Genomic DNA, 25685 nt, shown 5'->3' with positions numbered 1-25685 from the left:
CTGTTTCTAGAAGGAGAAAGAACATTAATTCAACAAATATTTACTGAGCACCTACCAAAACCCAGTCCCTGTTGTAGGCAGTAGAGATACAGCAGTAAACAAGACCAACAAAGTCTCCACCCTTACAGATCTTACGTTGGGTGCTGGAGACAGACAGCAAACGAATAACCAGGTGAATGAAATAGTAATAGTGAAAATAGTTTATACCAATAGTGATGGAAGAAATAAACAGGATGTGAAGAGAGGTACCTGTGTTGGGTGCGCAGGTCTACTTAGCCTGGGAGGAGTTGGGTGGTTCTCTGAAAAGGTGACACTTGAGAAGAGACCTAGATGATGAGAAGGAGCCAGCCACAGGCAGATCAGGAGGGGAGAGCAGGCCAAACTGAATGAACAGCAAGTATAAGGGCCCTGACCCTCGCAAGGCCTTCTTCCGAGAGTGGGGACTTCTTGTCCTAGAGAGTGTCAGACTTTGCCCCAACCCATCGGGGTGCTGGTAAAATTTGGATTTGAATCCAGGACTCCTATCTATCTACCCTATCTATCCCTTTCACACGGAGAGACCAGGGGCCGCAGGCCTAGCCATTCACCTCTGCATTTAAGAAACCTCATTTGGACAGCCCACAAAGAGTCTAGGGAAGAGAGGTCAGCATACCCTGTGCTGCTGGGCATCAGCAGGTCACCCTGTATGTGAATGTGAGGGGTGGGGGTGGGGGCCACTGCTGGGAGGGCAGCGGCCTGGGAATCAGAGACTGTCATTCATTCACCCATTTAATGCCTATTAACTGAGCCAGGCGCTATGCTAGACCCCAGAGATAAAGCAGTAGGCAAAATGAACAAAGTCCTTACCCATACGTGGAAAAAGAGAGACAAAGTATACACAAGCCAATGAATAGGGCTCTGTCAGATCGTGATGGGTGTTTTGGAAAGTAAGAAAGCTGGGGAAAGTCAGGGGCAGGGGAGTGTTTTTTAGGGTGATGAGCATAAGATTCTGGTACAAATGTAAGCAGAGACCTGAAGGAAGTAAGGAAACGACCCGCGTGGACATCTAGGTGTGGGGGGTGGGGTGGGGCTGGGGGTTCCAGGCAAGCAGAGGAAACTGAACAGACCTTGCCCCAGGAGCCTGGCCTGGGCTTTAGTCAAGCTGTGTGATTCAGGTGCTCACATGTCTCTGGGCCTCAGTTATCTAATCTGGGTAATGGGGATAATGAGAGAATAGAATCCCTGTGAGAGCCTGGCCCTGGCCTGGTGCTCAGGAGAACGTTATTAAACCAGTGCTTTGAGCCCTCCTGGCAGCTGGAGCTTCAGCTACCCACGATGCTCATCTTGAACAGCTGCTTAGAGGCAGCCACTTTATGATGTTCTGAGAACCAGAGAGGGCGGAGAGGAAGCCTGGAGTGGAGCCATTAGTTTGGGGAGGGGGTGCAGTTTACAGATGTCTGCCCGGAGGGGCACCATCATGGCTGGGTTGTTTTCCCTAATTACAGTAGTGAAACTTACTGTAAAAGACTTTACCAAATATTTGAAAGCGTCTGGTCATCCTCCCACCCACAGATAACTGTTATTTATAGTTTTAATTATTATTATTTTACAGGGGGGAGAGAAGGGCAGAGGCAGAGAGAGAGCGAGAGAGACAGAGAGAGAGAGACAGAGGGAATCTCAAGCAGTCTCCCCACTCAGTGCAGAGCCCAGTTTGGGGCTTGATCCCACAACGCTGAAATCATGACCTGAGCTGAAATCAAGAGTTGGATGCTTAACTGACTGAGCCACCCGGGGGGTCCTTATAATTTTTATAGTGTTTATTCTGTGGGTTTTTCCATATATATTCATTTTATTTGACTTTGTTTTTACAGAAATGGGATCATACTATAGGTCTGGTACTGCTGTATCACTGATGCAGCAAGACCAGCTGCTTGGGCATCACCTGGGGTTTGTCAGAAATGTGGAATCTCAGGCTCTACTCATGATCTGTTGGGTCATAACCTGCGATTAACAAGAACCAAGAGCCCCAAAAGATTCCCATTCCTTCCCCAGATACCCTATTCCTTCAACTCCTATTGAAGTTGGAGAAACTCTGATATATATTATTATATGCACCTTGGGATCAGGTGGGGAGTTGGGGGAGGGTTTTAACAAAATCATTCTATGATTTACCTGGAAAAAAGATGTTATATGATTGGGAATTTGGCAAGACATTTTTTTTTTTTTTGTAAAGCATGACAGTGTTGGGGACTTGTGCTATGGAGGCATTAAAATATATTCCAAAACTGTAATAATTACATTATATGGTAGCATCATGGGGAGAGATGGGTAGATTCCTGGAGCAGAATAGGTCTGGACATAGATCTTTGTGAGTCTAAGAGTTCATTACATAATAAAGGTGCAGCTCGAATTAGAGGCAAGAAAGAGGCCTCCAGGTGATGGTACAGCCTCAGACTTCATTTCAGATGCAAGGAGATGGGGTTTCTCTTTTGCCTCAGAATCTAGTCCACTGGGGGGCTTTGCCAGCAAGGTATTGGTTAAAAGCAATTAACACGAGTCTAGTGCTGAACAGGGTCCCCAACGAGTTACCAGCCATTATCTTGTCTGGTCTTCAAGGAGTCAGCACAGAGTCGGATACATTTTTAAAAATTCACTCCCTTCCCATGATAAAGTCATCCAACCCCATCACAGTAAAGTAGAAAAAAGAAAAGTGAAAGCGCCCCACTACACACGTATATTTATTTTTTCCAAAACCAGGATCGTAATTGTGTATACAGTTGTGTAACCTGAGTTCACTTCACATCATATTGTGAGTGTTTACATACCCTTTGAAACACAATTTTTCAAATCAAGTATATATATTTATTTATTTTCAGGAATAGAATTTAGTGATTCGTCACTTACACAATAACACCCAGTGCTCATCTCAACCAGTGTCCTCCTTAATGCCCCTCATCCCTTTACCCCTTCCTCCCACCTAACACCCCACTAGCAACCCTCAGTTTGTTCTCTGTATTTAAGAGTCTTATGGTCTGTCTCCCTCTCTGTTTTTATATTATTTTTGCTTCCCTTCCCTTAGTTTCATCTGTGTTTTAAAATTTTTTTAAATGTTTATTCATTTTTGAAAGACAGAGAGAGACAGAGCACAAGCAGGGGTGGGGCAGAGAGAGAGGGGAACACAGAATCCGAAGCAGGATCCAGGCTCCAACCTGCCAGCACAGAGCCCGATGTGGGGCTCGAACTCACGAACAGTGAGATCATGACCTGAGCTGAAGCCGGACGCTCAAACGACTGAGCCACCCAGGTGCCCCATATGTTCATCTGTTTTTATCTTCAATTCCACATCTGAGTGAAATCATATGATATTTGTCTTTCTTGACTGACTTATTTTGCCTAGCATAATACACTCTAGTTCCACCCACGTTGTTGCAAATGGCAAGGTTTCATTCTTTTTGATCGTCAAATAATATTCTATTGAATATATATACCACATCTTCTTTATCCATTCATCAGTTGATGGACATTTGGGCTCTGAAAGCATAATTTCTTTTTTTTCAAATTTTAATGTTTATTCATTTTTGAGAGGCAGAGAGCAAGCAGGGGAGGGGCTGAGAAAGAGAGAGAGAGAGAGAGAGAGAGAGAGGAATACAGAATCAGAAGCTCAGAAGCAGGCTCCAGGCTCTGAGCTGTCAGCACAGAACCAATGTGGGCGGAACCCATGAACAGTGAGATCATGACCGAAGCCAAAGTCCCACACTCAACCGACTGAGCCACCCAGCTGTCCCTGAAAGCATAATTTCTCATGGCTGTATGCCTGCCACTCCTTAAGAGGCAGACCCCATGATTTACCTAGCTGTTCCCCTAAAGTTGATTACTTTCCAGACAGCTATTATCAGTAATGTTTCCATGAATGACCTACTGGCTTTAAAAAGTCTTGTTTCTGATTAGTTTCTTGGGCAAGTTTCCTGCAAGAGGGGTTACCAGGTCAAAGGGCAGAACACGTTCAATAGTCTTGATGGAGAATTTACAGATTTTCAGAAAGATGAATCAACACAGGATCACCAGCATGAACATTATTTTTAGTGTTTTGTTTGTTTTTACTCTGGCAATTCACTAAACTCACACTGTGTCAAGTGCCAGTATTAAGCATTACATAATATTATCCTCACACCCACCATGGAAGGGAAGAAGAAACCGGCTCAGAGAGGACTCCCCTGTCAACCCGGGTCACCTAACCAGAAGGTAGTGAAGCCCCGATTCAATTTCTCCAACTTCTGCTGGCACTCAGACCAGGTGTCAGCGTGCTTGGACCTGGGTGGAAGCCTAAGCGATCTTGACTCGGCTCCTTCTCTCCCTCCCCATTGCCTCTGTCTCGGTTCTCACCAGAGTGAGTTTTCTAATCCAGGCGGATGCGATGCCGTCATACCCTAGCGCTCTCTGCCCTGCGGGGATAAAGCCCAAGGCCAGGCCTTCAAAGCTCCCATGCTCCAGGCTGCCCTTCCACCCAAGGGCGCAACGTCCTGCTAACTCGAGCCACTTTCGCGTCTCTAAATCCAGGCCGAATTAGGCACCTGTGCTGCTGCCTGGGGCTGCAGTGGAGCCGGCCCAGAGCTCTAGGACAGAGCTTGTCACACGACTGCAGGGATTGGCTGACACTCAGGTCTTCGCGCCTAGGCGCGCCGGGCCGGCCTCCAGTCTGCGCGCCTCTAGCGCCACCGTGCGCGGTGTCCGCGCACAATTGGCGCTTAATGCAAAAGAAGGGGATTGCCCCCGGCGGTTACCTGCATTGAAGACTTTAGGTAATAGAAAAGCGAAAAAGGATCGCTACTTAGTAACCGCCGGTTGTTTGGCTCAGTGACTCCACGTGGGGATGAGGGAGAGGGGCGTCGGGATGCGGGACTGAGTCGTAATTAAAGGGTCCTTGGGGCAGGACAATTTCAGGATCAGGATGAACGCCGTTTTTAATAATTGAACTCGGCCCTCCTCACCCCCTCCCGAGTCAAATCGAATAAACACCTCCAGACGGACCTCGCCACCCCGTTTTAGGGCAAATTCTTCTGTCGACTGTGCTCGTCACCCTCTGGCCCGGTCTAGGTCCCCGAATGTGCAGCTGCCGGCTGCACGGCCCCTCCCACCTCAGCCCCGCGCGGGGCCCCAGGATCGCGGGACAGTGGCGGCCGCGGGGAGGTCGGTTGGGGACGGTCCTCCTCGAAGTAGCCCGCGATGTCCCCACCAGACGACAGACCCCTCCGGGCGACAGACGGACCTCGGGGTCGGAGCCGCGGGTTCCCGGTGCGGAGGATGCGGCGCGGAGGGCCTGAGCTGCCTCGGGCCCCCTCGCAGCTCCGAGCCGCTCCCGCCGCAGCCGAGGCGCCGGGTAAGCGGGTGCCGCCCCCGCAGCGGGACGCGAGCTCAGCGCAGGATCTTGCGCCACGGGCCGCTGCACCGAGTCCTCCGGTCCCCCAGAGGGCGCTGCTGTGGCCCGGTCAGGCCCCAGCAAAGCGGAGCGCTCGGGCCGCCCCGCCCGTTCGGCCGGTGGGGGCGGCGCGATTGCGGCGGGGGTGCGGGGAAGTGAGGTGCGCGGGCCGAGCGCCGCTTGGGGACGCACGGAAGGGTTTAGGGGCCATCTGGATGGAGGCTGAGGGCGTCGCGCGCAGGTGGGGTAACCGGATTTGATGTGTAAGGCTGGCTCGATCGGCAGAAGAAGGGGTTAACAGAATGGGGAGGGAAGCCTTCCTCCTACTTTGTTCAGAGGCCAAAGCGAAAGGTTGGGGGTGCTGTTATTGACACAGAGTAGGCGCGAGGAAGAGGGTGGGGTTGTCGTGGAGGGGGGGCTGGCATCGGGACGCGGTGGCGCGAGAAAGGCTGGAGGCGGGCTGGAGGTGCATTTGGGTAGGACGCCCCGGGAAGGACAGAGCCGTGGGAGTAGGGGAGATGGCAGGCGGGGTTGGGCATTTGAGGGAGGGACTGTCGACAGGATTTACGGGAAAGTGGAGGGAGGCGGGGGTTATTGAAAGCATGAGGGTGCAAATGCGGCGTGCTCTTGGCAGGCCTGGGGTGTAGGCAGGCCTGGGGTGTAGCGGTGAAGCTCAGCGGGCAGGTATTTGAGGGCCGTGGGCGGGGGAGGAGGGAAGGAGGGGTCCCGCCTTACTCCGCGCCCTCCCTTCAGCCACCATGTTCAACCAGCAGCAGCAGCTCCAGCAGCTCCAGCAGCAGCAGCTGCAGCAGCAGCAGCTGCTCCAGCTCCAGCAGCTGCTCCAGCAGTCCCCACCGCAGCCCCCCCTGCCCATGGCCGTCAGCAGGTGAGTTCCCCTCTGGAGGGGCGGGCGGCTTCAGTCCCGCCACTCAGATCCCTGTGGCGGAGACCCCATCCCAGTCCTTTCGCCCGGGGCCGTCCCTGTTTCAGTCCTGGGAGCCATCAGTTCCCACCCTAAGAGGTTCCTCTGTCTGCCGTAGAGAGGGGGCAGAGGATGGAGGTGAGGGAAGAGGGAGGGTCCGACTCTCCCGCAGCCCTCTGACAGCCCCTCCCCACACACAGGGGGCTGCCCCAACAGCAGCCACAGCAGCAGCTCCTGAACCTCCAAGGCGCCAGCCCCGCCTCCCTCCTCAACGGCTCTGTGCTACAGAGAGCTTTGCTTCTGCAGCAGTTGCAAGGTATAGCTACTGGCCCCTTCTCACTGCATCTTAGCGGTGGTGCCCTAGCATCCCCCTTTTGCGCCAAATCTCCCCCAGATCCACACGCTAACTCTGAGAGAGAGCTACTCTCAGCGTCCTCGTTTGCCGATGAGGACACTGAGGCTCCAGGAGGTGGAAGTCCCAAAGTTGCTCAGCTGGATGCCGGTCGATGCTGGTCACCGAGGTGTGCCCTTGGCCATGGTGCTGACTCTGTGGGCTGTCCTCAGCACCCCTCGCTCACATTCAGATGAGAGGAAATGATGGGTGAAAAGGTCTATTTTGACATCCCACCCCCTGCCCCCACGGCCCATTTGATAGATGAGGAAGCTGAGGTCCAGAGATGGGGGAAGTCATTTGTGCTGGATCACACAGCTAGATTAAGGCCTGAGGCTCCTGACCCCCTGGGTCTCTGAATGGGCGTCTCTAGCCCTGTGCATTAAGCCAGTGCCCTTGTCTCAGTTTCCCCATGTGGAGAGCAGTCTCTCAGCTCTTCCTTCTAAGATGCTGCTTCAGATACTTCAGCCCCTTTGGGAGTAATCTTAGGAGCCCAATGACCTGCGGCCAGCTCAGGTTCAGACCCAGCCCCTCCCAGATGGAAGCTGTGTCTTGCTGGGTGGTCCTTCTGGGCGGGGCACTGTGCTGAGACCTTTACATACACAATTCCTTGACTCTGCTGACAACCCTGGGAGGGAGATACCATGATCCCATTTTACAGATGAAAAAACTGAGACCTAGAGAGGCATCATGTGCCCATGGTCGCCCAGGGAGTAGATGTGGATTAGAGGGAGAATTAGAGCCCAGGTCTTGCTACAGAGCCATGTTCTTAGACACCAGGCTATCCTGCCATCCAGCTGGGTATGCTGCCAGGTCAGAAGATGTGGTGGCTGTCACTCTTCAGCCCTGCCACATAGGCGGGGATGGTCCTGGAGTTGATTGACAAAGGATCAATGGATAGTTGGAGACAGAAAACCAGACACAGGGACCCACGATGTATACATATGTATGTATCCCCCCTTTTCTTTCCCATTTAAAAAGTCACACTCTTCAAAGAAAAGTGAAAACAAATTGTTGAGAGGACAAGAAAACCCAAAGTGTCATAGATAGACTCACTCACCTCCTGAAGGAAAACAACAACAGCAACAACAATAAAAAACACCCGTGAAGATTTTGGTGTATTTCCTCCCAATTTTTTTCTAGGCACAAACTTGGGAATTTGTATATGATTGTGGTTGGTTATTGATGTAAGTGAAAAGCTATATCTTGTTTCTTTTTCATGGAGTAGAATGACTTGGTCATTTACCAGATGATTTGACAGTCTCTGTAAAGATTATTTTTTAACAGCTGTTTTGTTTTGCTCTTGCGTACCTACACTCAGCTGCTTCCTTTTTTTTCCCCTTTTTTTCTTTTTTTTCCCGTATTCTTTTTTTTTTTTTTTTTTTCTGTTTTAAATAACCCTGGGATGAATATCACGTTTGAGACTATTTTCTTAGAGTGGATTCCCAAAAGTGGATGACTGGGTCGGGGGATGGATGTTTTATGGCTCTTGATAAGTATTGCCAACTTGCTTTCCCCAAGGACTGGACCAGTTTGCAATGCCACCAGCCACGTCTGACAGTGTCGGTCTCACCATGCCCACGGCAACCTTGGGTATTATATGCTTTTTATATATATATATATATATATGTATACACGCATACAACTTACTAACTTGGTTGGCAAAAAAGCTATATCATTAATCTTTCAGTTTACATTTCTTGGAGTGTTAGCGTAGCCAAACGTTTTATATTTGTCTGTTTCAACATTCATATTTCTTTTTGTGACTTGTCCATGTCCTTTGTCCATTTTTCTTTTAGATCTTTTAGATCTCTTGATCTTACTGTTTTTAAGAGCCGGTTGGCTCTCTGCACATATGTGTACATGTATTTGTTTTAACGTTAACTGAACGCTGACTCTATACCAGGCACACTCGCATATGTCATTGAATCCTCGTAAAACAGTGAATCAGGCACTATTATTATCCCATTGTACAGATGAGGGAACTGAGGCTAAGAAGAGGGAAATGATTTGCTCTAGGCCACAGAGCTTGGGCTGTAGGACTCAAACTAGCTCTTACAGCACATCTGACCCACGCTTTCAATCCTGTGCTTCCTGTCCCAGCTTTGGGGCAAGGATTTGAACTGTCTTTTATGGCTCAAACACTTCCTGAGCACTGGGCCTCTGAGTTAGATGAGGTGCCTGCCCTTAAGGAGTTCCCAGTGTGGTTGGGTGGTGGGCAATGGGAAGCAGACAAGGAAATTGTGCAGCTGGTTCTAGAACAGGGAAGGAAGTCTGCCTCTGGGGACACAGGGAAAATATGGGAAGGTCTCTCAGAGGATAAACACCTAAAGGGAGGCCTGAAGGATGACCAGGAGGTAGTGGGCGCTGAACAGCTCAGGCAGAAGGAATGGCATGTGCAAAGGCCCAGAGGCGGGAAGAAACCAGGCTTGTTGAGGTAATGCACAGAAGCCTGTGGCTGAAATGTAGTGGGTACGTGTGTGGGGAGGAGGGCAAGAAAGGAGGTCTGGGAGGAGGGCAGGGCCAGACCCTGCAAGGTGAGGAAATGGGCTTCTCTCCAAGCAGCAGGGAGCTACAGAAGGGTTTAGGCAGCATGGGGAGGGGCAAAGGCAGAATGTGCAGAGATCTTGGGCAAGTTACATCGCTGCTTTGCATCTGTTTTGTCATTAGTAGAGATCATAATACCTATCTGGAGAGGGAGAAGGCAGTGCCTGTCTCCTCCTCAGCTGGAGCAGGAAACCAGCCCTAAGGCCCCCTCACCATGAATGCCCAAGGTGGGGGTGGGCCTCTGGCTCTCATCTCCCTCCCCTGGCTGCCCTTGTATGGGAAGGGTTCCCTTTCAAGTGATCTGTGCTGTTTCCGTGATGCTTTGGGGGGCTGATGCCTGACCCTGGCCTCTACCGTCCAACCGTGTTGTTAACCTCTTCTCCCCTCTTCCTGCCTGCAGGTAACCTCCGTGGCTACAACCTGCCAACCCCGAACCTGACGGGCCCCAGCCTCACAGTCCCCCAGCTGGCCACCCCAAATCTACAGCAGTTCTTCCCCCAGGCCACTCGGCAGTCCTTGCTGGGGGCCCCTCCTGTTGGGGTCCCCATAAACCCCTCCCAGATCAACCTTTCAGGGCGGACTCCCCAGAAACAGGCCCGCACCCCCTCCTCCACCACCCCCAATCGCAAGGTGAGTGATGGCTGGGGCGCAGCAGGTGGGGATGGGCGTGGGAAGGTCATACCTGGTATCAGCCTAACTCCACCCACTCTGGCACACACTGGGCCTTTGGGCAGGTCACATCCCTTTTTGTCCTCGGTGTCCCCATCTGTAAAAAGGGGGAAGGGGTTAGTGAGTTGGACTTGTCTGGTGTTTCCCAAATTTCAGATCTTTGTGACTCTCTGATGGGACTTTTGCCACGTCCAAACGCCAGCAATCCTGTTGTTTACCTGATATTTCTCTCTTTGTAAACACACGGAGATACAAATGACCCATAACACTGTATTTGTTTTAGGTGTCCGGTCACAGTTCTCGGTAAACCAGCGCCGCCCTATAGAAATAAAACATGAGGCATGAATGGAATTTAAATTTCTTTAGCCATCACATTAACAAAGTAAAAAGAAACCAGTGAGATGAATTTCGGTAACAGATTTGAGTTAACTTCATACGTAAAAAACATGACAACTTCAACCTCCAATCAATATTTTAAGACGCGAATGAGGCGTTTTGCATTCCTTTTTATTTTGTACTGAGTCTCCAAATTCTGGCATGTATCTCCATTTGGCTTGCTACCTTTGGAAAACTCAAAAGCCAGGCACCCGCGGCCAGGGGTTACCAACTGCAGTAGCTGAGCTTTAAATGAATTCGCTTCTCCTCGGTTACATTTCTTTAACAAGGAAACATTATGTCACTACCTGAAATTTCAAAAACAGTCCAAAAGAATTGCTGTACACAGAAGTGAAAGAAAGGAAAGGGTAAAACAACATTACAGGACCCTAAACTCTACAGTGTTGTCATTGGAAGGTTCTGGAGCTGCACCGCCACCTCCTTGGGCCTTGAAGAGGGTGCAAGGCATTAGAAGGAGGCTCACCCTGACATCAGCAGAGTCAGTCCTGGACAGAAGCAGAAAGAGTCGAGGGAGTAGCTTCTCTGGGACTGTCGTGTCCCTGAGTGTCCCGGCAGCCCCTCACATAGGGCACCCTTCTGAGAGCATTCCAGGGGGCAGGGATGACACTGCCCTTTCTGGGCTGCTCTCAGGCAGGCCCACATCTGGAAGTGAGGCATTTCCCTCCAGAGAGCGGTCCTGGCCTCCAACCTGCCCATTGGGCCCCTCCTAACATGGTCTTGTCCAGTGTCTCCACCACCCATTTTACATATGGGAAAGCTGAGGCTCAGGGAGAATGGTGGAGGCTGCCCCATGCTGCACAGCTGTCAAGACAGACCCAGAGCCTTACAGGACAGTAGGGCCCGTGTCATGCCGGGTGAGAGGCAGGGAGTTCTGAAGGCCATGGAGTCCCGATGGGATGCATGTTTCCACTCAGCGCTGGTTCCTCGGGCTTAGGAGGAGGGACAGAAGCCGTGGGCAGGCTCCTGGGAGTAACGAGTGCCCAGGACCAGCCGGAGCTGTGCATTTATTTAGCAAACATCTGTAAGTCTGGTAGGAGCCCCAGTGGTACAGATGGTGTGACTGGCCTGACCCTCCTTGGAGGTCTTCGCCTGGGGAGGAGGGTGTTAGCAGTGGTAAGACGTTAATGCAGATAATGTTCCCACCAGTTAATTCACCTTGTGGCAAATGCCACAAAAAGGAAGCCCAAGGTCCTCTGGGCCTGTGTTAAGGGTCTATCTACTCTGGGGTCAGGAGGGCTTCCTGCAAGAAGTGCCTTGGAGGCTCTGGGTGAATTCCTGGGGGCCGGGAGAGACCTAGGACCTTGGGGAACCAGAGAGAAGGCCAGGATAGATGTAGAGAGGGCGAGGAGGCTAGTCGGGAGTTGGCTGGAGGTGGGGGCGTAGGGGCAGAGGGCAGATTGGGCCGGCTTGGGTGAGGAAGGAATACTCTAGAGTCGGAGGAGTCACAGGAGGGTTTCAGCCTGAAAGAGACAAAAGACATGATCAGGTTTGTGTGTTAGAAGGACCCTTCCGGCTGCTTTGTGGAGAAGGTGGTTGGGAAGTCAGGCAACACCATGGGCCTGCCGGGAGGGGGCTCTGTATCCCCCAAATCTGGGTTAACAGCCAGGTAGCCTACACAGGATTCCTGGGGTGCTGAGGATCGTCTCTGGGCAGCTCTTCGTCCCCTGTGGGACTGTTGAAGCCGCTCTTGGGCCAGGGGGTTGCTTACGAGGGTGGGTGGCCGGTGTCAAAAACAGTTTCTGAAAGGAAGCAGGATTCTTCTTCTCAGACGGTGCCCGTGGAAGACAAGTCAGACCCCCCAGAGGGGTCTGAGGAAGTTGTCGAGTCCCGAACAGACACACCAGAAGGTAAGGGAGGGAGGCTGCTAGCCCTCTGGGTGGGACACAGGTTGGGGCAGGCGGGTGCAGGGGTCGGTGATGGAGGCAGACCTGGGAGGCGGGGATCTTGGTGTGGGGCGAGCCCAGGCCCCACCTCGAGGGGGGAGCTCCTAGTTTGTGCTGCTCACGGCATTGGCGGTCACTCATCTGCCCTCCGTTCCAGACCGAGATTCCCCACCCTGCCCAGATGGCATCGCTAAAGAGAAACACACTGTAGCACCTGAGCCCGAGTCTTGTGAGGCATCGGAGCCACCGGCTAAGAGGTCAAAGAGGTAACCGATGCTGAAAACCTTCCCTGGGCCCAGGGGCCCTGTACTCTCATTCTTGCAAAGCCTGGGGGTGGGTGTAGCTGACGGCCAGGACCCTTTATAGAGAGCTGGAACAAGGAAAGGGCCTTGACCTTTGGCTTGGATGAAGGTCAAACCCAATTCTGCATCTTACTTGGGAAGACCCCAGGCCAGAGAATCTCCGGTATCTTCACTGGGCCTGAGTCACCTGGTGGCCAGTTCGGAGAGGTGAACATGTGCATCTGGGACCTCAGAGCGGGCGGAGGATGGGCGGCTTTGCAGGGCCTTGGATACATAATAGCAGATGGTGGAAGGCAGGGGTGAGTGATCCTGCCCATTTATTTAGGTACAACTGGGGCGTGGAGAGCCGGAGGGGCTCGGCCAAATGCCCGGCTCGGGCTCGCACGTGCTATAACTAGGACTGAACTTGGGTCTTGGCCTTTTTGAGGAGCCCCTGGGGCCAACTGGGAGACATCGGAAGACCTCTTTCAATCCTCCCTAGCTCGGAGTTGCCCACAGAGAAGGGGGCCCCCGGGCAGCTGCAGGCGAAAGTCCAGCCTCAGGCCCGGACCACGGCACCGAAGCAGACCCAGACGCCTGAGCTGCTGCCTGAGCCGCCGGAAGCCCGAGTGCTGCCACGATTCCAGCCGCGGGTTCTGCAGATCCAGGCCCAAGTGCAGCCTCAGACGCAGACGCAGCCGCCGCCACCCCCGCCTCCAGGGGACACCCAGGCACGGCCCAAACTGCAGAAACAGGCACAGACGCAGACCTCTCCAGACCACTTGGTGCCGCAGCAGGTGCAGCCGCAGCAGGTGCAGAAGGAGGCAGAGCCACAGAAACAGGTGCAGCCCCAGGCACATCCCCAGCCCCCTGGGCAGGCGCAGCCGCAGCAGCTGGCACAGACGCAGACATATCCTCAGGTCCAGCCACCAGAGCAGCCACCAGGACAGCCTCCCGTGCAGCCCCCTGACCGGACTGAGGGGCAGCCTCAGACCTGGCCGCAGGTGTCCATGCCAGCATCGGAGCAAGCACCGGTTCCGGTTCGTTCCACGGTGCCGGAGACACCACCAGATCCGAGAGACGCCGGAGCAGGTAAGGGAGCACTGGCTCCCAGTTGCCCCGTGATGGGCAGTTCGGCCTGGACCCTTTGCCCTTCCCCTGGCGTTGTCTCCACCAGAGGCTTCAAGGTCCTGGCTGTGGGTAGAAACGGTGGCTCTCAGGCCCGGATCGCTTTGGGCCTGGGTGGGAGATGGACCCCTCTGTCATTTCAGGCCTGAAGGAGGCCTCGCCAGAGCCAGGAGGCTCCCAGGTCAGCGTGGAGAGCCAGGAGGAGTTGACCAGCGGTCTGGATGTGGGAGAATGTGAAAAAAGGGCAAGAGAGATGCTAGGGGTGGGTAGATACGCTACCGTGGCTGTGTGCTTACCGCGGGGCCCGGCGGCGGGAGGACCCCTTGTGTTTCCCCACCCGTGATAGGTGACAGCCGCCCTCTGCCGGGGTCGTGGGTTTGATGGAGGGTCGTCAAGCTCCTGTGCTGGTGTGCTGCCTTCACATGCCTTTGCTCTGAAGAACTAGAGGTGCTTTTGGTGACAAGTCCCTTCCAACCTGTTCATCCCTGGAATAGAGCCCTTGGTCCCTGACGGGGGAGCACTGCTCTAGTGGAGAGAACACAGAGGGCAGGCCTATGCATGCCGTCTGGGTCCCAGCTCTACCTCCTGGTGTGATCGTGGCCAAACCGTTCCCTTCCTGGTGTCTCCATGTCTCCGTCTGTCACGTGAGGGTGGGGTGGGGTGGACTTCACAGTTGGGTGGGCTTGGGTTTGAGTCCCGGCTGTAGTACTCCCTAGCTCTGTGAGCCTGGGCAGTCACCTGCCAGCTCAGTGCCTCGGTGTCCCCATCTGTGAAGCGGGCTGTCAGGAGGGCCCAGTAAGACCCTGCTCGCGGGTGTTTAGCACAAGGCCTGGCCCACCGTAGGTGCCCAGCTGGTGGTAGCTCTGCCCCTGTTCCCGGTGCAGGTGTGGGGTGCCGGGGGCTCCCTGAAGGTCACCATCCTGCAGAGCAGTGACAGCCGGGCCTTCAGCACAGTCCCCCTCACGCCCGTGCCCCGCGCGGGTGACTCTACCTCCGCCACCCCTGCCTCCGCCAGCACACCCTCGAAGCAGACCCTCCAGTTCTTCTGCTACCTTTGCAAGGCCAGCTGCAGCAGCCAGCAGGTACCTGCCGGCCAGGCCCCGGTATGGGGGGGGAGGGCCGGTGGGCAGAGTGGAGGGTGTCTCTGGCGGCTGCCCAGGCCTCCCCGCGGCGCCTGAGTGGCCACAAGGGCCCCGTGAGCACCATCCAGGGCAGCTGTGCGTTTGCCCTGAAAACAGTTCCTGACCAGCCAAGAAGTTAGGGATTTAGAGTCCGGCAGACCGGGTATAAACCAGCCCTGACTAGCCGCGTAGACCTCAGAAGGTGAATTCTCCTCTTTATGACTCCCATTTCCTCACGCATCAGATGAAGATACGCTTAGAACCCACCTCACCCGGAGGTTCCAAGGATTCAGTGACCTGACATTGAAATCACGAGCCCCAAGCGCCCCCTGGAGCGAGCAGCACGTTAATAACAGCCTTAGGCTCGTAATAATAACAATAATTATTATTACCCTTGCTATTGCTACCTCTGTCATCCAGAGCAGAGCCATGGGATCCGGAGGTTAATCGGACTGCTCCCTGCCTTTGAGGGGCCCACACAGTCTCCGGAAGGAGCAGAAGCTCCGGCTGCTCTGTGCCCACTTGGTGACTCAGTTCACCATCCTTCTGTGGCCCCCACGGGGCTGTTGTAAGAGAGACGGCTTCGGCAGCGGCGGGGTGGCCGTGAAGCCGAGGTCGGAGGCCTCCTCCTCCACCCTTGCCCGCTGTTCCGGGGCTCGTTCTTCAGGCCCATCCTTCGCTCTGCTGGCTACAGGAGTTCCAGGACCACATGGCGGGGGCCCAGCACCAGCAGCGTCTGGGGGAGATCCAGCACATGAGCCAAGCCTGCCTCCTGTCCCTGCTGCCAGTGCCCCGGGATGTCCTGGAGAGAGAGGACGAGTGAGTGGGGGATCTTGGAGGCTCTGTACTGGGGGGTAGACAGTCTTGCAGGCCAGGCGAGGCTGGGAAGGGCCCTGAGTCTGCCATCTTCAAGGTCCGCCTCTGGGTTAAGCATTGCCCTCTGCCAGAGGCCTCTCCGCACCATTAACCGTTTAGCCTCGGGCCTCGGTTTTCCTCATCTGTAAAATGGCCTGGTGAAGGATGCAATGTAAGAATTCATGAACTAGATGGTCTATTAAGGCTCCATCCAGCCAGGAACAGTGGGACCACCCACATGGGAAGGAAGTGGGTTGTGGCACAGAGCCCTGCTTCTCCGGCATATGTGCTGACCCCAGCTGGGGGGGCGGGGGGTGGGGTGGGGACACACAATGGTGAGGATCATCACCTTGTGGCCTGAGGTTACAGCTACACTGTGCCACCCCTTTTTCATTGCCATAGGGGCTTCATTGACCTAAAATATGTGCCCTCCTGGAATCCAAAACTAGCTCTTGGGCTAAGAAGGCCTGGTGGAAGGTACAAGACCTTTCAGCACCCTGTGGGCAGTCATGGAGGCCTGCTGGGGGGCTGGAGGGGCGGGGGGGGGGGGAAAGCAGGTAGGCACTGCCTCAGGCCATGCTGGGGGACATGGGCTCTGTCACAGAACAGCTGCCCCACAGCTCCAGGTCTCCTAATTGTTCCAGAGAATCTAGAAACCCAGCTTTGTATGTGAAATCTCCCAATTTCAAAATGTTAGCAGCTAGCTCAGAATCAAGATGAAACAAAGCCTATGGGGGCCGAACCAAACTCCTTCACAGGCTGGACAGTCCCCGAGGCAGTGGTTGGGGACTCAGCCTTGAGCGCTTACAGAGGGTCACAGCTTGGAGCTCCCTGTCCGCATGCTCTGGGTGACGGAACACTCTCGCCAGAGGCAGCGGTGTCTCTGTTAGGTGCTTCTTTGAGAACAACTTCCCTACGTGGTTGTGCAGTATGTTCTCGACCTTTAAACTTCCCCCTGCTTGCGGACCTAGGAATTATACTTAGGTGAGATAATCATAAATACAGGAGAAAGATGACTCACAAAGATGTTCCTTGCAGAGTAATGTAATGGTGACAGATTTTAATTGGAAACTTTCTAGAATATCGAAACCTGCGGGATCAGTTAGATCAGGCTTGTCCACTTGGTGGAGTGGTTCTAATAAACAGGACAACGGCAGGGAATTCATGAGAACGAGGAAGCAGGTGTGATGCAACATCAGGTTAGAACAGGTTCAAAACTGCCATGTGCAGAATGAGCTTGGGATCTCATGACACAAGAAAAGCGGAAGGATGTGGCCCGTCTGTTAACAGGCTTTAGGTGCGGGAGATTCACTGAACTGTCTCCTGATGACGTCACCCCTTGAATCCTGACCTGGCCCCCTGAGGCCAGTCCTTCAGACTGGCTGCCTCTCCTTCCTCCTTGGTTATTATTCTTGTTTAAGGATTCTTCCAGATGAATCTCAGAACCGTTGATAAGTTTCTAAAAAAGCTCCTGTTGGAACTGCATTACATTTATGGGGAGCATCTTGGGAGAGCGGCTGTCTTTCCAACAAGAACAGCATCCCACTGTATATACTTGTTTTGGTTGCCGTCACTCAGAGAGCCCCCGCCGAGGCGTTGGTGTAACACCTGCCAGGTCTACTACATGGGGGACCTGATCCAGCACCGCAGGACTCAGGACCACAAGGTATGAGGGCCTGTGTGCTGCGAAGGTACCCACACATCTATCTCCAAGCCCAGGGTTGGGAAGGAGGGAGCTGAGGTTGGGGATGGAAAGACAATTGCACTCTTTATCTCTGGATGGTCATAACTCAGAAGCGTGGCTTCTCGATGTTTCCTCTTTGGGCTTCAGTTCCTCCATTTTTCCAAGTGGGTGAAGCACCATCTCATCCTGTCATTCAGCCACGGGGCTGGTGGGGTCCTCTTGGCGGCTACTCTCTCTCCCCGGCTCGTCTTCTCTCTGTCCTGTTGCCATCTGCCATCCCGTCTTGTAGCCAACAGCACAGGGAGTGGATATGTTTGCCCATGTTCTGGTAAAGGGGCGGGGCACAGCCAGCTGGTTACAGATGTGGTAGTCTGCGGGTGGGAGATGAGATCTCACTGGGCACAGCCTGGCTGCACCCGGGGACACTGCCTGCCACCCACTCGGCCTGCCCTCCTTTCCCCAGATTGCCAAGCAATCCCTGCGACCTTTCTGCACTGTTTGCAACCGCTATTTCAAGACCCCCCGCAAGTTTGTGGAGCATGTGAAGTCCCAGGGGCATAAGGACAAAGCCAAGGAGGTAACCCCAGCTCCCTCACAGGACATGGGCCCAGAGAGGTACAGAGCCTTGGCCAGGGCCACACAGCAAGTTGAGCTTTTTCCCAGCCTGAACTCATACCAGGTCTGGAGGGATTGGGACGCTCAGAGTTGTGGGGTGGGTGGGGTGTGGCCCTTAGGCTGCCCAGAGCTGACCTGAGCCCTGGCCCACTCTCCGGGGCAGCTGAAGATGCTTGAGAAGGAGATTGCCGGTCAAGATGAGGACCACTTCATCACGGTGGACGCTGTGGGCTGCTTTGAGGGCGATGAAGAAGAGGAGGAGGAGGAGGAGGATGAAGAAGAAGAGATCGAAGTTGAGGAAGAATTCTGCAAGCAGGTACTTGGGGGGCGAGGTAGGGTGGGAGGCAGGCTGGAGGCTGGGCTCCCAGCCCAGGCGGGACCTCGCCCCACCTCCCGGGGCCAGGGGGCACAGTGCTGACGTTTGTAGGCACTAACGGGTGCCAAAATGTAGTACAAATAGGACTGTATTCCGTATGGCTAGGTATAAATACACATCACGATGACTGCAGGGCGGCCGGTTACATGGGTGAGGACCTCAAAATCTGGCTGAAATTTTGACCTGCATTGAGGAAGGGAAAGGGCATCTTAGGCCAATAAGGGCACGGAGGGAACTATGCAGGGGACACGGAAGAGTCAGCATAAGGTGATGATGACGATGACACCCATAGCAGACGACATTTTTGAGCAGTTACCGTGTGCCAGTTATGTACCAAGCACTTTCCTGGCAGAGACCCACCCGCTTGGATGTTGGGAAGTGAGATGCCAGAGCCCGTGCTCCTAACACCGCAGCTCCTCTGAGCCACGCCCTGGTGCTTGATGCGGGGGTACATGGGGATTAAGGCCTGGCCCTGCCCTCCCAGAGCTTGCCCTTGCAGTCCGGGGGTGGTGGGGGGGGGGTGGGGAGCCAGGCAAAGGGGCATCGTGGAGGGGCTGTGGATGGAGTGTCGCAAGGGTGGCCTCCAGCCCTATGCAGGTTTGATGTGAGATCGCTTTGTTACTCAGCAGTTGGCCGTGGTATGACCTCAGGCAAGCCCCTGGCCTTCTCTGAGCCCCCCCGTTTCCTCTGCTTAGAACTAAGAGTCCCAACTCAGGCTCTAAGGAAGGGCCGAAGCCCGGCCTGAGGCGGGGGTGGCAAATGGGAGTGGTTGTCCCTCCTGGAAGGCACATTTGTTTGCTTGGTGAGTGGAGGAGGGCGCTCCTAAGCATGGTGGGGCTGCTGTGGCTGGAATCAGATGGCCCCGTCTGGAAGGGGCTCATGTCTGGTAGGCAGGAGGAAGGGTCCTTAGTCACCTGAGCAGGTCACTGAACATCAGATAGGAATTCAGGAAGCTGGCAGGGGGCTCGTGGTTAGAAATGTCACGAGGGCCTGGGGCCCACCAGGGTTAAATACGCTGCTCCTCCGTAAACCCTGGGCCAGTGAGTTACTGTGCCTGGAACTGTTTCCTCTTCTGTAAAATGAGCGAAGTGTAGAAGGTTGTTATGGAGTTCAGAGGCGACACTTGTGATGTGTCGGGCACACCTGGCATGGATTATGGAGGGCTTCCTGGAGGAGGGGACTGATGGAGCTGAACCCAAAAAAGTCTAGATCGGGAAGGGTACTCTGGCAGGATAGGCATGTGCAAAGGCTCAGAGAATGCCACCCACAACCTCCTGGGGATCATCCTCCTGGGTATCAAGGGAGTGGTGTCGAAGAGCTCAGGGAAGTCAGAGCTGAGGCCCATACTTGCCTATTTCCAGGTGAGGTCCAGAGATATATCCATAGAGGAGTGGAAAGGCTCAGAGACCTATAGCCCCAGTACTGCATACGGTAAGACCCAAGCCCTGACCCCGCCTCCCCTCGTCCCACTCAGAGGCTGGGTGAGCAAATGGGCCCCTAGGGAGGGCGGGACATGGGTTGGCCTGGAGGGACGAGTGCACAGATGCTGCTGTCCTACAGGTGTGGACTTCCTGGTGCCCGTGATGGGGTACATTTGCCGCATCTGCCACAAGTTCTACCACAGCAACTCGGGGGCACAGCTCTCCCACTGCAAGTCCTTGGCCCACTTCGAGAACCTGCAGGTGAGCCAGGCTTCCTGCCCCAGCCGCCCTGGCTGCTGGGTAAGGCCTCAGCCCTGGGGCACAACCCCCCAACAGAAGGCCCTGCCCACAAAGGGAATCAGAACAGGGGTAGTGCCCAGCTCTTTCTGCTGTCCTGGCGGGGGGCGGGGGGGGGGGGGGCGGTGATGCTGAGGGCCAGGCTGTTAGCTCCAGAGCTCTGGCACGGGGAGGCTGAGAACATCTCATAGCATCACACGGTGTGTCCGCTGCAGCGTCAGCCGGGCTGGGGAGGCAGCCGCTGGCAGGGAGCGTACCTAGTGGGGAGGCAGCCCTGCCTCATCTGCACCCTCTGTGTCCAGAAATACAAGAAGGCCAAGAACCCCAGCCCTACCAGCAGGCCCGTGAGCCGCCGGTGTGCAATCAACGCCCGGAACGCCCTGACTGCTTTGTTCACTTCTGGTGGCCGCGCGCCCACCCAGCCCAGCACCCAGGACACAGCTAAAACCCCCAGCAAGGTGACAGCCCAACCCCCTCCTCCCCCACTTCCCCGGCGTTCAACCCGCCTCAAAACCTGATAGAGGGAGCTCCTCATGCCCATCCGTCTGGGTCTAGGTCTGCTTTGCTTTTTAGAAGTCTGTGTGGAAATTTTGACATGGTTGGTGTTTTTACTGAAAATCTAATAAAAGAAGGTAGTTTGGCTGTACAGGGCCCACCAGCCTTTCTGTCTGGGTGGACAGGGTGAGGGGGCAACCCTGACAGCTCTCAGCCAGAACCCACCCTCTTTGGGCACGGTGTGGTGGCCGAGCTGGAAGGCCAAAGACGGGCTCCCTAACCAGGGACTCTGAGGGCACAAGGCACTTCACCTCCCCCAGAGTCAATCTGCTTCCCTCTTGATGAGGTGGTCAGGGCTAGGGAAAGCACCTTCAACTTAGATCTGCCTCAGCCTTCAGAGTCTGGACCCTAGGGGGCAGGTCTTCTTGTTATCTCCAAAGTACAAGTGAAGAAACAGGTGAAGAGGCCTAGCAAGGTCAAGTGACTTGCTGAAGGTCATACAACTGGTCCTGGGCCTGAGCTCTGGTTCTGTGCTGGCCTTTCTGTCCACCTGAACCCTGTGGGAGCTTAAGTGCAGGAGTGGGGACCCTCCCCACTCCTCTGGTCCCCCCGCTTGTCAGGCGACCCGAAGATGAATCATCTGTGAACGGGGCCGAGGCTGAGCTGGCTCCTTAATTCTGCTATTTCCCCATTTGGAATGACCCTTAGAGATAGACAGCCAGACCAACCCTGTTATTGGCCGGTGGAGAAGACTGAGGCCAGGAGCAAGAGGATGATGGCCAAGGTTACACAGCATGAATTGCTGTTGGCTGGCTGAGTGAAAGGCCCTAGTACCCAGAGAAGCTGAGTGTATCATACTGGGTCACACAGCGTGTCTGATGGGCTGGGCTGAGGAGGCAGCTGCTGGCCAGGCGTGCACCAGGTGGGGAGGAAGCCCTGCCTCACCTGTACCCTCTGTGTCCAGAAATACAAGAAAGCCAAGAACCCCAGCCCTACCAGCAGGCCCGTGAGCCATCAGTGTATGATCAGTGCCTGGAATGCCTCCACTGACCTGTTCACCGCTAGTGGCCAGTGGGGTCCTCACCCCAGGATACAGAGGAGAGGCACAGTGATGTTGGAGACCCATTTAATGTGGATGCTCAAGGCCTGGGCAGAGTGGGGAGTGTCCTGGAATTGGGCAGGCAGGCAAGGTGGGTGGGTCGCAGGCCCACACCTGACCCCAGGAGGGGACGTCAGGTGTTGGGGGCTGGCCCAGGCATGCCAAAGGAAGTACCAGAAGGGTGGCCCAGGCAGGCACACCTACTAGAGGGACCTGCAGACCCGCCCTTAAGAAGGTATCTAAGCCAGGTGGTGAGTGCCCAGGCCACAGCCTAGCCCAGGAACACAGGGTTGGGGCTGGTTGGAGGCTCCCAGAGCCTAGGGACTGGCATCACTAGGAGCCTCCCCGAGCTGCTGCTGGAACTCAAGGCGTGTCTGCCGGTTGGACTCAAGCAGCTCCTGGAGGCGGGCGTGGAGGTGGTCGTTCTTCTCCTCCAAATGGTCCAAACAGGAGTTGATCTGGTCCAACATGGAGTTGATGGCAGCATATTCTGGGAGGAAGGCAAAAGACAGCCAAGGTTCTGTGTCTCCTCAGGGCTCACGAACATCCCCACCCACACTGTGTCCCAGCCTGGGGGACAAAAGGGCTTTGGGCAAGTCCCTATTCCTTCCTGAGCCTCGGTGTCACCGTCAGGAAAATGGGTGGATGCCAAAAGTGAAAGGCTTTGGGGACATAATACCTTAGCGCACCATCCTTTTTTCTATGGTTAGGGTGGTCGGGGGGAGGTCTGCCAGACATTGTCCTGCCAACGCCAGCTTTCTCTCCACTTCCTACATCAGCTGCCTGGAGGCCAGGGCCCACCTTCCCGAGTCGGGCAGTCAAAGCCCCAGTCCCCAGGCAGGCTCTACTCTCCAGCCCTTCAGAGGCTCCCTCTGCCCTGAGGGAAAAGAACCTCCCAAGCCCCAAGGCCCCTCCCCCTCTCTAGCCCCGTCTCCCATACCCTTTCCTTTCCTCACCCGCCTTTGCCCACCTCTGGGCCCCTAAAACATGCTGCTGTTGCCTCTGCCTGCAGGGCGTCCTTCTCCTGTCTTCCTTCCCTCCCCCTCTCCTCCTTCAAGTCTTAGCATGGGTGTTGCCACAGAGAGACCTCCCAATGCCCCAGACGGGATCAAGCCTCTGTGTCTGACCTCCTTGCCCTCCACATGCCTCCACTGCCCTCCTTCACCTCTGGCCTGACTGCTACGTGTGCTGCTGTGTCTCCCCGACCAGACTGCAGAGCTCTTGAGAGGGGGAATGCTCTTGTGTTCACTGCTGTTCCCCTGACGCCCTCATTGCCACACTATAAGCACTTGTTGAATGAATGAATGCATGAATGAATGAAGCCTCTGACTTTCTAGCCTTTCTGCCTTTGCTCACCTGTCTCTGCCACTCAGAATGCCTCAACCACAACAGCTATTCAAGGACCAGCTCAAAACGCCTCTTCTAAGAAGCCTTCCCTGGTGTCCACCAGAAACCATCACTCCCTCCTCCATGGCCACTCCTGACCTGCCTCTCAGCAACATAATGTCCCTTAGGATCCAAGGGCTGGGCCTGTGCCCACTGCGGACCCAGTTCTGAGCCAGCCCATGACTCAGATACACTCAGGTGCCAGCTTGGGACAGAGGGGAAGCAGCTGGCAGTGTTTGGAAAAGGCCAGGGCTGGAGGAGTGTGTCTGGAATATGGGTGCAAGTGTGTCTGCATTCGGGGGGGTGGGGGGATGGGGAACCACCATCACCCAGAGCTGGCACACCTCCCAGAGGACAGAGTCCTGGAAAGTCTCTGCTGGATCTTAAGAGTCCAACCCCCTTGTGGTACAGATGGGGAAACCGAGGCCCAAGAAGGAAGGGACCTACCCAGGATCCTCCAGCTGGTTGGTGGCATAGCCAAGATTTAGAGAGAGCAGGGGCACACGGGTTTCATTCCCAGCTCTGCTCTGCCCCAGCAAGTGACTGCATCTTTTGGGAAGGGAATAAGGACTGGGTTGTTGTAAGGATTCAAATACATTAAGAACTCAGACAGGGTCTGGCCGCGACAAGTACTTAGTAGATGATTATTATCAACACTGCACATTTTGTGTCATGAGACACAGGCCCGAAGCAGGATGGGGGAGGCGAGTGTTTCCACACCACTGGGGCCAGGCTTTATCCACGTCAAGGGCACTTCCTAGTTCTAAGCTTTGCCATCTGCCTGGGACAGCCTCCTCCCCACTGCACCAAGTCCTGTGAACCTGCCAACATCTACTCATTGTGACACTTAAGCGGCTTTTCCAGATCACTCCCACCACTGCAGTGGGCTCCATTGCACACATCTGGCCACTGTTGACCTGCGGTGCCTAGGGAAAACTGGCCAGTCCACCCTTTGCCACCCTGTGGGAGGCCCTCTACCTTTTTATTAAATGCAGACCCTGGGTGATCAAAGTGTTCTAAAACTATTGTGATGGATGTACAACTCTGAATATCCTAAAACCCACTGACATGTAAAATTTAAATGGATACATTATATAGTATGTGAATTATAGCTCAATAAAGCTGTTATCCAAACAAAACAAAAAGCAGACTCCATACTTATCTCACATTTACTAGGTCCTGTCTTCCGACTTGAGAAACCCATCTTTATTACACTAAAGAGAATAATAACTGCTCACTTGCATGCTTCGAACCTACTATTTTCCATTTGTTTTTTCATTTAATCCTGACACATCTCAATGCAGGAGACACATTATTATTCTTACTTTACAGATGGGGAAACTGAGGCTCCCCAAGATGAGAGGGGAGCTGATGCTTCTCTCTCCACCACCCATCCGCCCCCTCCCCCGCAGCGCTGTGTAGGCAACAGGCTGCTCGGTAAGCAGGTCGCATTCGCCAAGACTCTAGATCACAGCAAAGGTGGCTGGGGATGCTGACTCAGCAAGGCGGGTTCGCCCACCCAGACAGCCCCTCCCGCTAAGCCAAAACGGCCCACTCGCCCAGCCCCTTCAGGAACTTCCCTCGCCACAGGGGCTGGAGGAAGCGGCTGGAGCAGATGCCAAAAGGGCGAGTGACCCTGAAGCGGTCTCAGTTTCCCCATCTGTAAAACGGGGCCGGTTGCCCGCAGTTCTCCAGTGCTGCGGTTTCCAGGGACCCAGTCACTGATGCTCGCCCTGAACCTCCAGCCAGCGCCCGCAGCTGCAACCCACCCAGGAGCGAGGGGTGGGAGGGCTCTGCGGTCCCTTCCAAGTCCCCAGTCCGACCCCGATTCTCCTTTCCAGGAGGCAGCCCTGAGAAAGCAAAGGTCGCTTCAGCAGCCCCCCTGGGTCACCTGCTTCCCCGAAGCCGTCATCCTCGCCTTCCACGCCCGCCTCCGCCGGCATGCCCAGGTCCCCGTTGGGGCCCGACATGGCGGGCTCCGGCGCCGCGAGGGCAGCACCACGACGGAACGGGGCGACCGTCGCGCCGAGAGCCGGCGCCGGGCGGAAGGTGGCGGCGCCGGATGGAACGCTGGGCCGGAAGAGTGGCACGGCGCGGCGGAACGGGGCCCGGCGCCCGCGGCCCCGCCCCCAAGGCCGGAACCGCGCGGCCCGAGCTCCGCCCCCACCCCGCCCCGCCGCCAGAACTCCTCCCCTGCCCGCCGTCAGACTCCGCCCTCGCGTCCCGCCCACACCCTGCCTCACAGTCGAGCTCTGAGCCCCGCCCCTCTCCAGGCCGCCGGGCGTGGCTATCCGGGCCGCTGGCTGAGGAGCCTAGATGGTGGGGGCGCAGGCCCTCAGCTAGGGCGAGCGAGCCCGGCCGAGGGGTGGGGGCGGCCTCCACTGTGCCCTTCCTGCCGGTGGGGACCTGCGAGTTCCTGAGCCGGAGCCTCCGCGTGGGCAAAATCTGAGACGCGTGACTTCTAAGGCTCCCTATGGCTTCAGAAGATAAACGTTCACGGCCTCAGCGAGAGTCAGGGTCTGGGTTGGCACAGGGCTGCGTGCGGCTTCGGGATAAGGTTGGCCATCATCCCCCACCCCTTTTTTACCAGCTGAGAAAGGGAGGCATGCCGAAAGTCACCCACCAAGCAACTGTCGCTCCTGAGCTGGACCCAGCTCCGCTGGACCCAGTGTGATCCTGGCCAGGGGTCCAGCTGAGCCAGACCCGTGTTCCAGGCGAGAGGGG

General features: G+C 55.2%; 2 protein-coding genes across 4 annotated transcripts; one reads left to right on the top strand and one right to left on the bottom strand.

Annotated features, from left to right (window-relative positions):
• The first annotated feature begins 5143 nt into the window (after positions 1–5143).
• Positions 5144–20627, top strand: CIZ1 (CDKN1A interacting zinc finger protein 1). 3 transcript variants are annotated; one of them, XM_042911830.1, is made up of 18 exons: positions 5144–5356; positions 6149–6281; positions 6518–6633; positions 8230–8301; positions 9656–9885; positions 12074–12167; positions 12361–12469; positions 12987–13326; positions 13405–13576; positions 13756–13874; positions 14497–14694; positions 15428–15552; positions 17167–17254; positions 17736–17849; positions 18051–18203; positions 19625–19694; positions 19824–19945; positions 20284–20627. In XM_042911830.1, the coding sequence occupies exons 1-18, from the start codon at positions 5203–5205 to the stop codon at positions 20497–20499; spliced, it is 2625 nt and encodes an 874-aa protein (XP_042767764.1). In that variant the 5' UTR covers positions 5144–5202; the 3' UTR covers positions 20500–20627. The 3 variants fall into 3 exon arrangements, with proteins under 3 accessions (XP_042767764.1, XP_042767763.1, XP_042767765.1); XM_042911829.1 differs by having other exon boundaries at positions 12987–13576; XM_042911831.1 differs by lacking the exon at positions 5144–5356 and adding an exon at positions 5529–5636 and having other exon boundaries at positions 12987–13576.
• A 958-nt stretch (positions 20628–21585) lies between these two features.
• On the bottom strand, positions 21586–25148 carry BBLN (bublin coiled coil protein). Its single transcript, XM_042911843.1, has 2 exons — positions 24853–25148; positions 21586–22065 (listed from the first exon to the last, which is right to left on the bottom strand). Exons 1-2 carry the CDS (start codon positions 24929–24931, stop codon positions 21893–21895), a joined length of 252 nt encoding a protein of 83 aa, XP_042767777.1. The 5' UTR covers positions 24932–25148; the 3' UTR covers positions 21586–21892.
• Positions 25149–25685: the final 537 nt, after the last annotated feature.

Source organism: Panthera leo, chromosome D4 (genome assembly GCF_018350215.1).
Source record: "Panthera leo isolate Ple1 chromosome D4, P.leo_Ple1_pat1.1, whole genome shotgun sequence".
In the NCBI taxonomy this organism is placed as follows: domain Eukaryota; kingdom Metazoa; phylum Chordata; class Mammalia; order Carnivora; family Felidae; genus Panthera; species Panthera leo.
Note: the sequence above shows the minus strand (reverse complement) of the source record. Positions and strands in the feature narration are given on the sequence as shown.

Excerpts from the sequence above, each read along its gene's own strand:
- BBLN (XM_042911843.1), bottom strand. The coding sequence starts at position 24,931 with ATGTCGGGCCCCAACGGGGACCTGGGCATGCCGGCGGAGGCGGGCGTG. Across the intron at positions 22,066-24,852 it reads TGACGGCTTCGGGGAAGCAG|AATATGCTGCCATCAACTCC; the intron begins GTGACCCAGGGG and ends CCTTCCTCCCAG.
- CIZ1 (XM_042911829.1), top strand. The coding sequence starts at position 5,203 with ATGTCCCCACCAGACGACAGACCCCTCCGGGCGACAGACGGACCTCGG. Across the intron at positions 6,282-6,517 it reads CTGCCCATGGCCGTCAGCAG|GGGGCTGCCCCAACAGCAGC; the intron begins GTGAGTTCCCCT and ends CCCCACACACAG. Across the intron at positions 6,634-8,229 it reads GCTTCTGCAGCAGTTGCAAG|GACTGGACCAGTTTGCAATG; the intron begins GTATAGCTACTG and ends GCTTTCCCCAAG.